Below are 14,734 nucleotides of genomic sequence, written 5' to 3' on the forward strand. Positions count from 1 at the left end.
CTCGATCTCCTGACCTCGTGATCCGCCCGTCTCGGCCTCCCAAAGTGCTGGGATTACAGGCTTGAGCCACCGCGCCCGGCCAGTTATAATATTTTTAAAAGGCAATAAAGAGTCACCTATTATCAATAAATAATCTCTCTAGCTCCTCTGCAAATAACTGGGAAATATTTAAGTAAATCGTATTTTTCCAGACATACACGAGATTTTTCTCTTTTTTTCTAAGACAGAGCCTCACTCTGTCACCCAGGCTGGAGTGCAGTGGCATCATCTTAGCTCACTGCAACCTCCACCTCCCAGGCTCAAGCGATTCTCATGCCTCAGTCCCCTGAGCACCTATGATAACAGGCGTGTGTCACCATGCCCCACTAATTTTTTGTATTTTTGGTAGAGACGGGGTTTTGCCACACTGCCTAGACTGGTCTCAAACACCTGGCCTCAAGTGATCCGCTGGCCTAAGCCTCCCAAAGTGCTTGGATTACAGGCGTGAGCCATTGTGCCCGGCTGATTTTTCTAAATGGCAAATTTGAAAATAAAATATGAAAGGCATTACCAGCCAGGCTTGGTGGCTCACGCCTAAAATCCCAACACTCTGGGAGGCCCAGGGAGGCAGATCACCTGAGGTCAGGAGTTTGAGACCAGCCTCGCCAACATGGCGAAACCTCATATCTACTAAAAATACGAAAATTAGGCCTGGTGGCAGGTGTCTGTAATCCCAGCTACCGGGGAGGCAGAGGTTGCAGTGAGCCAAGATCGCACCACTGCACTCCAGCCTGGGGGACAGAGTGAGACTCTCTCCAAAAAAGGAAAAGCATTAGCAATAAAATTACACAGTGATGTCAACATCATTTTAATGGCAGTTGCAATACTGTATCATTATTAATTACAGTATATTGTACGTATTAATTATAATATATTGTACAATATCTTTGACACAATCAATATAACATATAAAAATAAAATAGTATATCCATGTTCAAGAGTACAATACTTCGGCCAGGTGTGGTGGCTCACGCCTGTAATCCCGGTACTTTGGGAGGCCGAGGTAGACAGATTACCTGAGGTCAGGAGTTCGAGACCAGCCTGGTCAACATGGAAAAGCCCCGACTCTACTAAACATAGGAAAATTAGCTGGGCCTGGTGGCACACGTCTGTAATCCCAGCTATTCGGGAGGCTAAGGCAGGAGAATCACTTGAACCCAGGAGGCAGAGATCGCAGTGAGCCAAGATTGCACCATTGCACTCCAGCCTGGGTGACAAGAGTAAGACTCTGTCTCAAAAAAAACAAAAAAGAGTACTTCTTACTTGCATACTTCAAGCATGCCTATAATCCCAGCTACCTCAGAGGATGAGGCACAAGAAGCGCTTGAATGGCCTGGGCAACACAGCAAGATCCCATCACATAAAACAGTAATAATGTATTGTACACTTAAAATTTTTAGAAGGTAGATCTCATATTAAATGTTCTTACCACAATACAATAAAAAAGGCTGAGGCAGGAGAATCGCTTGAACCCATGAGGCAGAGGTTTCAGTGAGCTGAGATCGCACCACTGAACTCCAGTTTGGGCGACAGAGCGAGACTTCATCTCAAAAAAAAAAAAAAAAATTGCCAGGTGCAGTGGCTCACGCCTGTAATCCCAGCACTTTGGGAGGCCAAGACGGGTGGATTAGTTGAGGTCAGGAGTTCCAGACCAGCTTGGCCAACACGTGGAAGCCCTGTCTCTACTAAAAATAAAAAAATTAGCCAGGCATGGTGGCACATGCCAGTAATCCCAGGTACTCGGGAGGCTGAGAGGCAGGAGAATCGCTTGAACCCAGGAGGCGGAGGTTGCAGTGAGTCAAGATTGCGCCACTGCACTCTAGCCTGGTGAAAGGGCGAGACTCCGTCTCAAAAAAAAAAAAAAAATTGCTAACTATTTTCTTTAACTGGTAACTGGCACCCAATATAAAAGTATCTGATAGAAACCTACTAATTCCAGCAAATTCATCTGTTTGGAGTTGAGTCAAAAAGACTGACAGTATTAAAATTAAAAAAAAAAAAAACCTGACAGTATTTAATACCTCTGGAGCCAAAGAGGCTGATAGTGAAAACAACTACAAGTCCCTCTGAGCACCATTTGCATTGTCTTTGCTTTGACATATACTCTATTAAAAAATAAGCAGCATTTGGCTGTGCATGGTCAGCTCATACCCGTAATCCCAGCACTTTGAGAGGTTAAGGTGAGCATATCACCTGAGCCCACGAGTTTGAGAACAGCCTGGGAAACCTGATGAAACACTGTCTCTACTAAAAATGCCAAAAATTAGCCCAGCATGGTGGTGCATGCCTGTAGTCCCAGCTATGAGCAAGACTAAGGCATGAGAATTGCGTGAATCCAGGAGGCAGAGGCTGCAGTGAACTGAGATTGAGCCCATGTTATCATGCACATGAATTCCCATTCTTTAAAGGTTTCAAATGTAACACACATTAAAAAATATAAAATAAACAGTTTGTATTTCCAATAAACAGTGTTGATGAAAACACTTAAAACCCATTAATACTACGTATTCAGAAAGCCCTAGAGAATACTGAGTTCAGAAATCTATACGAGCAAGTGATATGCCTTTGAAACTGTGTCAAAAATAAATAATTTGAGGTCAATCTTGGAATTGTCATTTACCTCTTAAATATAGAGAAATTATTTCTTCTTCCTCCTTATTATTCCAGTCTCCCACTGCCCACAAAAGGCAGGTTATTTTCACCTTAGAAAAAATCGTACTTAGTAATTTAAAAGTTCACAACATAAAAAGTGTGCCAAAGGCCCACTTTCCAAATTCACTTGTGGATCTGCGGGCATGCAATAAAATAACCAGGAGACAGTCTAGATATCATGGGGTGAAAAAATAAAAAATAAAAAATAAAATAACCAGAAGAGAGCTGAACCTAAAACAGGAAAGGGACCTGATACCTCAGCAATCCCAAGGTTTCAGGCTACAAGGAAGTGGTTAATCAGGATCTACTTAGAAGAAAATTATTATGTTTTAAATTTATCCTAGGCTATCCAAATAACATGAGATTTGCTTACATGTAACTTACTTCCCTTTTATATTTACCACATAAAAATATTTTACACTCTTTAAAATAGCTCACTGTGTGGGCTATACTTCTGACAACTAGATCCCAGAGATACAGCATGAGAGCTGAAAAGGGAAAAGCTCTGATTTTAGGGGGTGAGCCATTTTCTTTTTCCTTTTTTTTTTGTTTTTTTGAGATGGAGTTTTGCTCCTGTTGCCCAGGCTGTAGTGCAATGGCGCAATCTCGACTCACCACAACCTCTGCCTCCCGGATTCAAGTGATTCTCCCGCCTCAGCCTCCCTAGTAGCTGGGATTACAGGCACGCACCACCACGCCCAGCTAATTCTGTATTTTTTATAGAGATGGGGTTTCTCCATGTTGGTCAGCTGGTCTCGAACTCCCAACCTCAGGTGATCCACCTGCCTCAGCCTTCCAAAGTGCTGGGTTTACAGATGTGAGCCACTGTGCCCAGCCGGGAAACCATTTTTGAAAGAGGCCTTTCTTCTTGGTATCCCAGGCAGTGGTGACATAAACCTTCTAAGATTAGCAGAAAAGCACTTAGATGGGAAATCGGACACAGCATTTGGCCAGGGGTACAATATTCTTGTATTATACCTCACTGACTGTCTCCAACTAAAGATAGAATGAGGCTAAGCACAGTGTCTCATGTGTGTAATCACAGCCCTTTGGGAGGCCAAGGGATCACTTGAGGCCAGGAGTTCGAGACCAGCCTGGCCAACATGGTGAATCCTCGTCTCTACTAAAAATACAAAAATTAGCTGGGCATAGTGGCATATGCCCACAGTCCCAGCTACCCAGGCAGCTGAGGCACGAAGAATCACTTGAATCCAGAAGGGGGTGGAGGTTGCAGTGAGCCAAGATCATACCACTGCACCCAGCCTGGGCAACAGAGCAAAACCTTTTTTCTAAAAAAAAAAAAATAATCAACGTGTTAAAAATTAAAATACACTTTTGGTCAACAGTACGCTCACAAGATAATACAATCATGTGCCATATCTGCATAATGACGTTTTGGTCAATAATAGACAGCATACAGCATATATGGTGGTGGTCCCATGAGATTAAAATGAAGCTGAAAAATTCATGTTGCCCAGTGATGTTGCAACTGTCATAAATCCCAGTGCAATGCACTAGGGTGTTAACAAAACTACTACACTGCCAGGTGTATAAAAGTATAGTACATACAATTCTATACCGTACATAATACTTGATAAACAATTATGTTACTGGTTTATGTATTTACTATAATTTTCATTGTTATTTTAAAGTATACTTCTCCTTCTACTGAAAAATAATAATAAAGTTAACTATAAAACAGCCTCAGGTGGGTGCTGCAAAAGTACCCTAGAAGAAGGCATTGTCATCATAGGAGGTGACAGCTCCATGTGTGTCATTGCCACTGAAAATTTTCCAGTGGGACAAGATGTGGAGGTGGAAAATACTGACATTGATGATCCTGACCTCGTGTAGGCCAAGGCTAATAATATGTGTGTGTTTTGGTTTTTGACAGAAAAGTTTAAAAAGCAAAAAGTAAATAAATAAATAAATAGACAAAAGCTTACAGAATAAGGATATAAAGAAAATATTTTCATAGAGCTATACAATGTGTTTGTGTTTTAAGCTAAACATTATTTTAAAAAGTCAAAAAGGTAAAAAAAAATTTTAAAGTTTATAAAGTAAGTTACAGTAAGCTAAGGTTATTATTGAAGAAAAAAATTAATGTAGTATAGTTTAAGTGGACAGCATTTTATAAAGTCTGCAATAATGTCCAGTAATGCTCTAGGCCTTCATATTCACTCACTGCTCACTCACTGACTCACCAAGAGCAATTTGCAGTCCTGCAAACTCCATCCATGGTAAGTGCCCTATAGAGGTAAACCATTTTAAATATTTCATTTTTTTTTTTTACTGTATGTTTTCTATGTTTAGGTACACAAAATACTTACCATTGTGTTACAACTGCCTACAGTATTCAGTACGTGCTGTACAGGTTGCAGTCTAAGAGCAACAGGCCATACTATATAGTTTAGGTGTGTAGTAAGCTATACCGTCTAGGTTTGTGTAAATTCACTCTGTGATGTTCCTACAACAAAATCACCTAACTACACATTTCTCAGAATGTATCTCTGTTGTTCCTACAACAAAATCACCTAACTACACATTTCTCAGAATGTATCTCTGTTGTTCCTACAACAAAATCACCTAACTACACATTTCTCAGAATGTATCTCTGTTGTTCCTACAACAAAATCACCTAACTACACATTTCTCAGAATGTATCTCTGTTGTTAAGCAACACATGACTATGCATGCAAACAAGGGAAAATTCTTAAGAGGTCCTAACTGAAAAGCATTTATTATGAATCATTCAACATAAAGTTCCAGGGGAGTTGCATGCTGTTATTTCACATTCAATCTGTGGCTTCTTGAGACTGCAAATTCCTATTTTACATTAGACTTTACACGTCACATGCCAGGTTGTGCTGTTTTGGCTAATACTCTTGACTGCAAATGACCACTGGCCTATCAAATCCTATTGTCTGACATCATTAAGATACCTTTTTCAATGGCATGAGTGGTGTCAAACATGGAGACTTACACAGTTGTCAAGTCTCTTTCTAACATATTTATTTTATAGCCCCAATCCCCCTTTAGAGCCTTTAGGGAACTGCCACATCGTAGGTGTACATGTCACTAGAGAATGTTCACAAAAAGCTAGTACAAGATTTGGAAGTACATGTAAAAGAATGGCATGTCCGTGCATATTTAAATTGTGCTTTGAAAAAAAAATAGATGTAACACAAATGGCCAAGAAGCATATACAATGATGATCAACACCACTAATCATTGGAGAAATGCAAATCAAAACCACAATGAGTTATCATCACCTGGCCCCCATCAGGATGACTACTATCAAGAAAAAGAGGATGTGAATACATTAGACACTTGTGCATAGTGGGTAGGACTGTAAAATGATGCAACCACTTTGGAAAACAGTAAGAAAGTTCCTAAAAACATTAAAAATAGAACTACCATATCGTCCAGCAATCTCACTTCCGGGTATATACTCATAAAAGAATTATTCGTAACAGCCATAAGGTGAAACCAACCCAAATGTCTATTAACAAATAAATAAACAAAATGTGGTGTACACATACAATCAAATATTACTCAGCCTTAAAAAGGAAGGGAATTCTGTCACATGCTATAACATGAATGAACCTTGAGCACATTACGCTAAATGAAATAAGCCAGCCTCAAAAAGACAAATACTACATGATTCTATTTATGTGCAGTATTTAATATGTGACATCGAATTCATAGAAACAGAAAGTAAAATGGTAGTTTCCAGGGGCTAGAGGAGTTGGAAAGGAAGTTATTATTTAATAAGTGTAGAGTTTTAGATTGGCAAGATGAAAAAGCTCTGGTGCTGTTTTACAATAATATGAATATACATAACACTATTGAACTGTATACTTACACTATCGAACTATATACTTAAAAATGGTTAAAATGGTCATTTTTTTTTCTCCCTGTAGAGACCACAACAGAGCTTGTAAGACGGTAATGTTTACGTGCTTTTACCACACACACAAAATAAATGTCATTACTTTTAGTTTTACTTGAGATACTGCAGTAAAAGCAATCCAGTCTTTGTGCCATTTTCTTGTGGGTTTTAGATATCAGGTTAAAAGTCTATAAGCTCTTCAAAATATTTTCATTTGTTCCATTTACCAAACGCACCATGTGCTTAGTACTATATAGAATATATATGTCATGTACTACCTGGCTTTGCAGCATAACTATTTTCTAACAGACTATAAACGATGTTTACAACTAGAAAAAACAAATTATTCCATTTGGTTCAACTTACAGACACTACATGCCAATGTAGTGTTTTCCTGAGTAGCCTAACTTCTGAAATAAGCTATATAAAGGCAAGCAACTCTGCTATGTAAGTCTGTCTCTTAGATTTGAGGATTTTAAGCAAAATGAAAATAAAGACAAAACTACAAACAAGCAACTAGCCCCACATAGGATCCCTTACTATTAACACAATAATAATTTTAGACCTACATTTCTTTCTCCCCAAGTAAAAGTAAGTCTCTAAAGCACTGGTTCTTAAAATTCTTTTGATTTACAGCTATGTGGCATAAAAAAGTTACAAAATGGTGCGCACATGCATTCTTCTGGAGAGTTTCAAATAATTTGGTTCCTAAGAGTCTGTGACCCAAAGGAAACACTAAAAACCTTAACTCTAGATATTCACATTTCGGTCAAATCCATCTAAGTGTAAATAGAATGGTAGCTTCAAGAGAATTCAAATTATTAAAGGAAAGGTATGAATGTCCTAACACTGAGTATATTTCGAAGGAACAGGGTACTTTTTCACTGTTGATGCTAGAGGGCTTCCATGGACCCAGGTCAGCCCCTGACCTAGCACGTAGGAGAAAGTCACAGTTATCTTGTTATCCCCAGTGCCCAGCATATTAAGCCTGACATGTAGCAGGCTACTTTTTTTTTTTTTTGAGATGGAGTCTTGCTGTGTTGCCCAGGCTGAGAGGGCAGTGGCACCACCTTAGCTCACTGAAACCTCCATCTCCTTGGTTCAAGCAATTCTCTTGCTTCAGCCTCCCGTATAGCTGGGATTACAGATGTCTGTCACCATGCCCGGCTAATTTTTGTATTTTTAGTAGAGACAAGGTTTCACCATATTGGCCAGGCTGGTCTTGAACTCCTGATCAAGTGATCCACCTGCCTCAGTCTTCCAGAGTGTTTGGGATTTCAGGCATGAGCCACCACGCCTGGCCTGTAGTAGGCTCTTAACAGATGTTTGATGAATAAAGCTGGATGGTGCCCTGACTGGAGATGAAGAACTTGAACAAACTACGGAAGCAGTCCACGGTAAGATGACACACTAGGCCACATCCAGGACACATACCAGTTATAAACATTATGCCCTGAGGAAGGTATTTCTGGAAAGTATACCATTACACAGAGCTGGATAAATGGAAACAGGCTGAATTTCACAGAATTTACTTATATTTTATTTCCTTTATTTAAAAATGCTTACTTTGGGGAAGGAATAAATTACAGATTACAGTAAAACCCTGACAACCACTATAGTGGAAATAGTTTTCTTTTATATTTCAGTGAATTACAACAATAGTCTTCCAAACTGAGCATCTGATGTCTTGAGAATAGCAGTTGAGGAAGTAATCAATAGTTAATCACTTTAGTGTACTTTTTGCAAAATGTTAAGAAGCACCATTCTCACCTCCTGTTCTACAGCCTTCTGAGGTTCAGGACTATTGCTGACCTAGGAAGAGGAAAGATTATAAAAGAGAAAAAAATTACGTGTTTACTAGGTTTTAACATAGCTGTATCTTTGGCTTGTACTATCTCCCAGGATACAAGATTCATCTAATATCTACTGTGTTTAAAATGAGGGCTTGGAGGCTTTGTTTTCTTTTGACTTAAGCTGACCTTACGAAGTAATATCATGGTTCAGAAGCCACCACCTGGATCAATGTCTTATCGACATGCAGTTCATGCAGTTCATTATTTAACCTTTTTTTTCTACTTCCACTACCTTATGAAATCTTCTTGTTTATTCCAGTCCAGTCCCTTTGACTATTTAACATACCAATATTCCAGTGCAGCATACTCAGACACCTCCCTCGATCATTTCTGAATTAGTTAGATAACACTAATGGTCAAAGGATCACCAAAATCCAAATCCTTTTTCTTTTTTTTTGAGATAGGGTCTCACTCCTGTCGCCCAGGCTGGAGTGCAGTGACACAATCATGGCTCACTGCAGCCTCAACTTCGCAGGGTTCAGGTGATTCTCCCACCTCAGCCTCCCAAGTAGCTGGGACTACAGGTGTACCCCACCATGCCTGGATAAATTGTTGTATTTTTAGTAGAGATTTGGTCGTGCCATGTTGCCCAGGCCGGTCTCGAAATCCTGGGCTCAAGTGATCCACCTTCCTTGGCCTCCCAAAGTGCTAGGATTACAGGCATGAGCCACGTGCCCAGTCCCAAATCCTTTTTCATAAAAACCTATTTATTCATATTCTTTATTTCCATCTATACATTTTCCCTCTATGAGATGGATGTGTTTCTCTTAAATACAAAGCAACAGTTTTAAATACTCTTGGTCTGGAAATTCATCAAAGTCTTCTTGAAAGGCTGCTAGCTCTCAGTTATGCCCTTAAAAATACACAGATTAGGCTGGCCGCAGTGGCTTACACCTGTAATCCCAGCACTTTGGGAAGCCAAGGCAAATGGATCACCCGAGGTCGGGAGTCCGAGACCAGCCTGATCAGCATGGAGAAAACTCGTCTCTACTAAAAATACAAAACTAGCCAGGCATGGTGGTGGGCACCTGTAATCCCAGCTGCTCTGGAGGCTGAGGCAGGAGAATCATTTGAACCCAGGAGATGGAGGTTGCAGTGAGCCAAGATCACGCCATTGCACTACAGCCTGGGCAACAAGAGCGAAACTCCATCTCAACAAGACAAAAAATAAAAAATACACAGATTAGCAAGGCATGATTCACTTTATAGGAAACCAGACTGCCTCTTCTTTAATAGACGTAGTTTTTTCCCCCTAGCTTTATTGAGATATAACTGACAAATACAGTATACAGTTAAGGTGATTTTTTAAATACATATTGTGAAACAATCACCACATTCAAGCCAATAACACATGTAGCACGTCATACTTGTTTTTGGTGGTAAGAGCACTTAATGTTTATTTATATGATCTTTGATTGTGGATTCTCATAATCTTTAATCATTCTCTTCATCAAAAACCAGGTAAAAACTTGGGTAGCTCTCTCTATATAAAAGTAGAAAGATTGTCAAGATATGTCATTAAATGAAAAAAAAAAATCAAGCAGCAGGAAAATACTTATAAACCCACTTATCTTAAAAGGACATTATATCTATGTATACCTGTAAAGAAAAAGGCCAAGGATTCATCAACTATTTACAATGACGGGGGAGGAAATGAAATTTAGGGTTGAAGAAACTTCCCATTCCTGCTCTATATTATTCAGTATTACTAAAAATCGTGAAACTGAATTAATATAATTTTTTTTGACACAGGATCTTGCTATATTGCCCAGGCTGGAATGCCATGGCTATTCACAGGCACCATTATAGTGCACTGCAACCTGGAACTCCTGGCTTCAAGCAGTTTTCTCACCTCAGCCTCCTGAGTAGTAAAATAACTATTTTCTTTTTTTCTTTTTTGTTGAGACAGAGTCTCGCTGTGTCACCCAGGCTGGACAATCTTGGCTCACTGCAACTTCCACCTCCCGGGTTCACACCATTCTCCTGCCTCAGCCTCCTGGGTAGCTGGGACTACAGGCGCCCACAGCCATGCCCGGCTAATTTTTGTATTTTTAGTGGAGATGGGGTTTCACCATCTTAGCCAGGATGGTCTCAATCTCCTGACCTCATGATCTGCACGCCTCGGCCTCCCAAAGTGCAGGGACTACAGGCATGAGCCACCGCGCCTGGCCTAAAATAACTTTTTAAAAGAAATATAAAGGCCTGTTTTAGAAAATATTTGGACCTCTGAGCACCTTAACAACATTTCTAGTACATGGCATTGTGCCTAACGCAGTGAGCATCAATAAATTTTTGTAAGTGAAAAAGGTAATTTTTTCAGTAGAAAATATGTTAAACAACTGCTCCTATTCTAAAAGTTTGTTTAAACAGTAAACATAAGTTTTTTGTTTTTTGTTTTTTTTTGGAGATGGAGTCTCGCTCTGTCACCCAGGCTGGAGTGCAATGGCACGATCTTGGCTCACTGCAACCTCTGCCTCCTGGGTTCAAGTGATTCTTCTTCCTCAGTCTCCTGAGTAGCTGGGACTACAGGCGTGCGCCACCATGCCCAGCTAATTTTTGTATTTTTATTAGAGGCAGGGTTTCGCCATGTTGGCCAGGCTGGTCTCGAACTCCTGACCTCAGATGATCCACCTACCTTGGCCTCCCAGAGTGCTGGGATTACAGGCGTGAGCCACCACACCCAGCCTAAACGTAAGTATTAATAAATACCTATGTGCCAATTACCTCAGATGAAGTCACATTTAAAATACAATATTTAAACACCGTAATTTTGAAAGCACTGCTTATTTACATTTTTACCAGTTTCCATTCTCAACATACATAATAGGCATCTTGGTCAACAAATAACGCAATAAAATCTTTACCCTTCTTTTCCTTCGAAATCTAACAGTCACCTATGGGTGGTTCCTAAAGTTATCACATAAAGATATATGTGAGGGAAAAAAGCTTATAAGCAAAAATTGAGTTTACAGAACAAATTCCTTATCCACTGTCAAAAGCAAAAACAATATGAAATATTATAACAATCCATTTTTTCTTAAAACTCTACTTTTATTTTACCCTAGTATGTACACTAATACAAAATTCTATAAAGGAGGTATAAACTAATGGAAAAACTCAAACCAGAAACAAAAGAATGAATAGTGCCTAGATCTTGGTTCCTAAATACCCTTCTCCCAAAAAATGTGCCAGAGCTCCTTTGAGAAGTAATCAAATTTTTAAGAGTGGGGCAGGGAAAATACAACAGCTTGGAACATCTTATGGTGCCAATAAGGAAGAAAGCACTCAAAAAGGATGGGGTATGTCAAAAGAGCACAGGAGCCATACTGCAACAGCTCTCAATGTCCAAAGCTAGAATAATTTGAGAACCCAAAGAAATGACAGGTTTGCATAGCCCACAGAATAAAATATATACATATATGTGTGTATATATATGTATATGTGTGTATGTGTGTGTGTGTATACACACATATATATAATCTCCATTGAATCCAAACTGGAATGGAGGGAAGGGGGGAAGAAGACAACTCTCCCTGATAGAAGAATTCCAATTAATAAATGTAGAATGAAGAAAACAGAACTATTAGCAATATTTTACTAATAATTGTTGTAGGCAAAATCCACTGTGGATGCTAAAATCAGTGAATGAAAGTTTGAACAGAAACAGGATATCTACATAGTCTAAAAGTATATCCACACCAAGACACTAGATTCTGTTGTATTCTCACAAAAAATACACAACCTCAATCTAATAATGAGAAATCAGAGAAGCCCAAATGGAGAGACATTCTACAAAACAACTAACCAGTACTCTTCAAAAATCTCAAGGTCATGAAAGACAAGACTGAGGAACTGTTACACGCTGGGAAGACTGGGGAGACATAACGTATAAATGCAATGTGGAAGCCAGGTGTGGTAGCTTATGCCTATAATCCCTGCACTTTGGCAGGCTGAGACAGCAGGATCACCTCAGGCTAGGAGTTCGAGACCAATCTGGGCAACCTAGTGAGGCCCTGTCTGTAATAAAAATTTTTTTTAAAAAAAGCAATGTGGGATCCTGGGCTGGATTCTGGAAGGGAAAAAGGATATTAGTGAAAAACTGGTAAAACTCGAATACAGGTTTACCTAACAGTATTGTACCAATGTTAATTTCATAGCTTCAATGACCGTATTATGGTTAATGTCAGGGGATGCTGTGTGAAGGGTATACGGAAAGCTGTACTATTTTTGCAACTTTTCTGTAAGTCTAAAATTACTTCAAAGAAGTTATTTAAAACTGCGAACTTTAACTTTTTAAATTACACATGCATTTTGTAATAGGAATTGTAAATAACAATAGATATGATTCAACTACTACAGAGATTAAAGCTTGTGGAAGCTAAAGAAATAGGAACAATTTCAGAACTTAACCACAAATGGAGGAGGATGGAAAATTCTCTCAACAAGAATGCTGGCTCTGTTTAGACATTTCCTGTTCTGCATGCTAAGCACATCCCCTGAAGAATGCAGCACACATTGACTGGCTTTACATACCAAACTCTGCTAACAAGAGCTTCTCACAGCAGTTTACTAAAGTATCACAAGTCATGTGATTTTATGAGAACTCTCTGAAATTTTCACAAGTAGGTGTCCATCCAATTGGTTTAGTTAGTTAAAATTGCTTTTCTCAGATCTAAAGGTCACATTCTACTAATAATCAACAACCAAGGATGCTCTTCAAAGAAAAAAATACTTTTTTGGAGCACGTATGTATACACATGCATATGTGTGTGTGCATGCTGTATGCCAGCCATATAATTTTCATGCTGCTTTGTAGACCTTGGTTGGTTATTTACCACAGTATTATTTGTAACTGCAAATAATACAGCAAAAGTCTAGGAAAAACTGAAGCTGTCCCAGCAACGAAGGGGAATCTGAGTTGTAGCTGGGATATGTGATCCCTTCCCCTCTGCCCTTCTAGGATTCTGATGTATCAATTATCTTTCTTCACTCCCTTGTCTTTTTCTCTCTGTTGAACCCTTCTTGTAAGCATACCAACAACCCAGTCTCTCCCATTCTATACTTTTCCCCCCTGCTCTGCTAATCTCCACCTCAAGTTATCCTTTTCCTCCCCTTCCACCACAATCACCATTTTGGGTAGTCTATACATGTTATTTCCTCTTTTTATGATTTACAGTTACTCCTGTTACTGGCCCTACAACTTAAACTGCTCAAATCTACACCTATACATTTACAAATTCAGTCCTCATTCTACATGACTTCCCCACACCAGCTGACCCTGCTGACATCTTCTTCCATTCTAAAACTCCCTTGTGCCTTGTCTTTCAGGGCTCATGTCTCTTACAGTCTCTCTTCTCTGCCGCTCCAGCCCTCCACTAATGCCCTTCTTTCCCCATGCATCTTCTTTCTTCTCCACTCCAGCCCCGTCTCCCCCTACCACACACAGAGGCTGCCTTCCTCACCTGCTCAGGGTCTGACACCCTATATCTGGTACTTCTCCTTGGGGAGGCTCTCATCATCCTGCTTAGGGTCTTGTACCCCCAAGCCTGGCTGCCATCCTGCAGGGATGTCCTTAATGCTGCTGGGGCCCTGACTCTCTACAGCAGGCTACCCCATATGGATTACCCTCCTAACTTTGCTTGAGTTATAACAACCCCACCCCTGCTCCTAAGCACCATGGAAAGCCTTACCTTTCTCTGCCCTGCCTGGTGGCTTTAGAACTGAATTGTGCAGAAAGGAAAGAGAAAGGGAAGATGAAGCAATACTATACCACCTTAATAATTAAGCTTTATAGTAAATCTTAATACCTGGTAGCGCAAGTTCTTGTACTTATCGTTCTTCAGGATTGTCTTGGCTATACTTGGCCTTTTCTTCTCCAATTCCTTCTTTATTTGTAGCTTCTTTGTGAACATAATTCAGTAAGATTAACTGTCTCACCTTAACATTTTGTCCATTCTCAGCCTTAGCCCATCATTGTTATTATTAATTATTTTTCTTGAGACAAGGACTTACTCTGTCACCCAGGCTGGAGTGCAGTAGCATGATCATGGCTCTCTATAGCCTCAGCCTCCCAGGCTCAAGTTGATCCTCCTGCCTGTTCCTCCTGAGTAGCAGGGACTAAAAGTGCACACCACCATGCCTAGCTAATATTTAAATATTTTGTAGAGACAGAGTCGCTTGACACTGGAAAAATAAATGTTTAAAATACATAAAACACAAGCCGGGCGCGGAGGCTCACACCTGTAATCCCAGGACTTTGGGAGGCTGAGGCAGGCAGATCACTTGAAGTCAAGAGTTC

The 14,734-nt window shown here is 39.9% G+C and overlaps 1 protein-coding gene across 7 annotated transcripts in view; it reads right to left on the reverse strand.

Annotated features, from left to right (window-relative positions):
• The window catches only part of SPAG9 (sperm associated antigen 9), a 185,382-nt gene that overhangs the window by 62,492 nt on the left and 108,156 nt on the right, over nt 1-14,734 (reverse strand). For 2 of the 7 annotated variants that reach the window (XM_011959979.1, XM_011959978.1), the window contains exon 6: nt 8,354-8,395. The exons of the other annotated variants lie outside the window; for them this stretch is intronic. In XM_011959979.1, coding sequence (XP_011815369.1) covers nt 8,354-8,395 — 42 coding nt within the window. The remainder of the gene's footprint in view (nt 1-8,353; nt 8,396-14,734) is intronic. 7 annotated transcript variants of the gene reach the window in all.

The sequence above is a fragment of the Colobus angolensis genome, unplaced genomic scaffold, assembly GCF_000951035.1.
Source record: "Colobus angolensis palliatus isolate OR3802 unplaced genomic scaffold, Cang.pa_1.0 Scaffold50, whole genome shotgun sequence".
NCBI classification, from domain to species: domain Eukaryota; kingdom Metazoa; phylum Chordata; class Mammalia; order Primates; family Cercopithecidae; genus Colobus; species Colobus angolensis.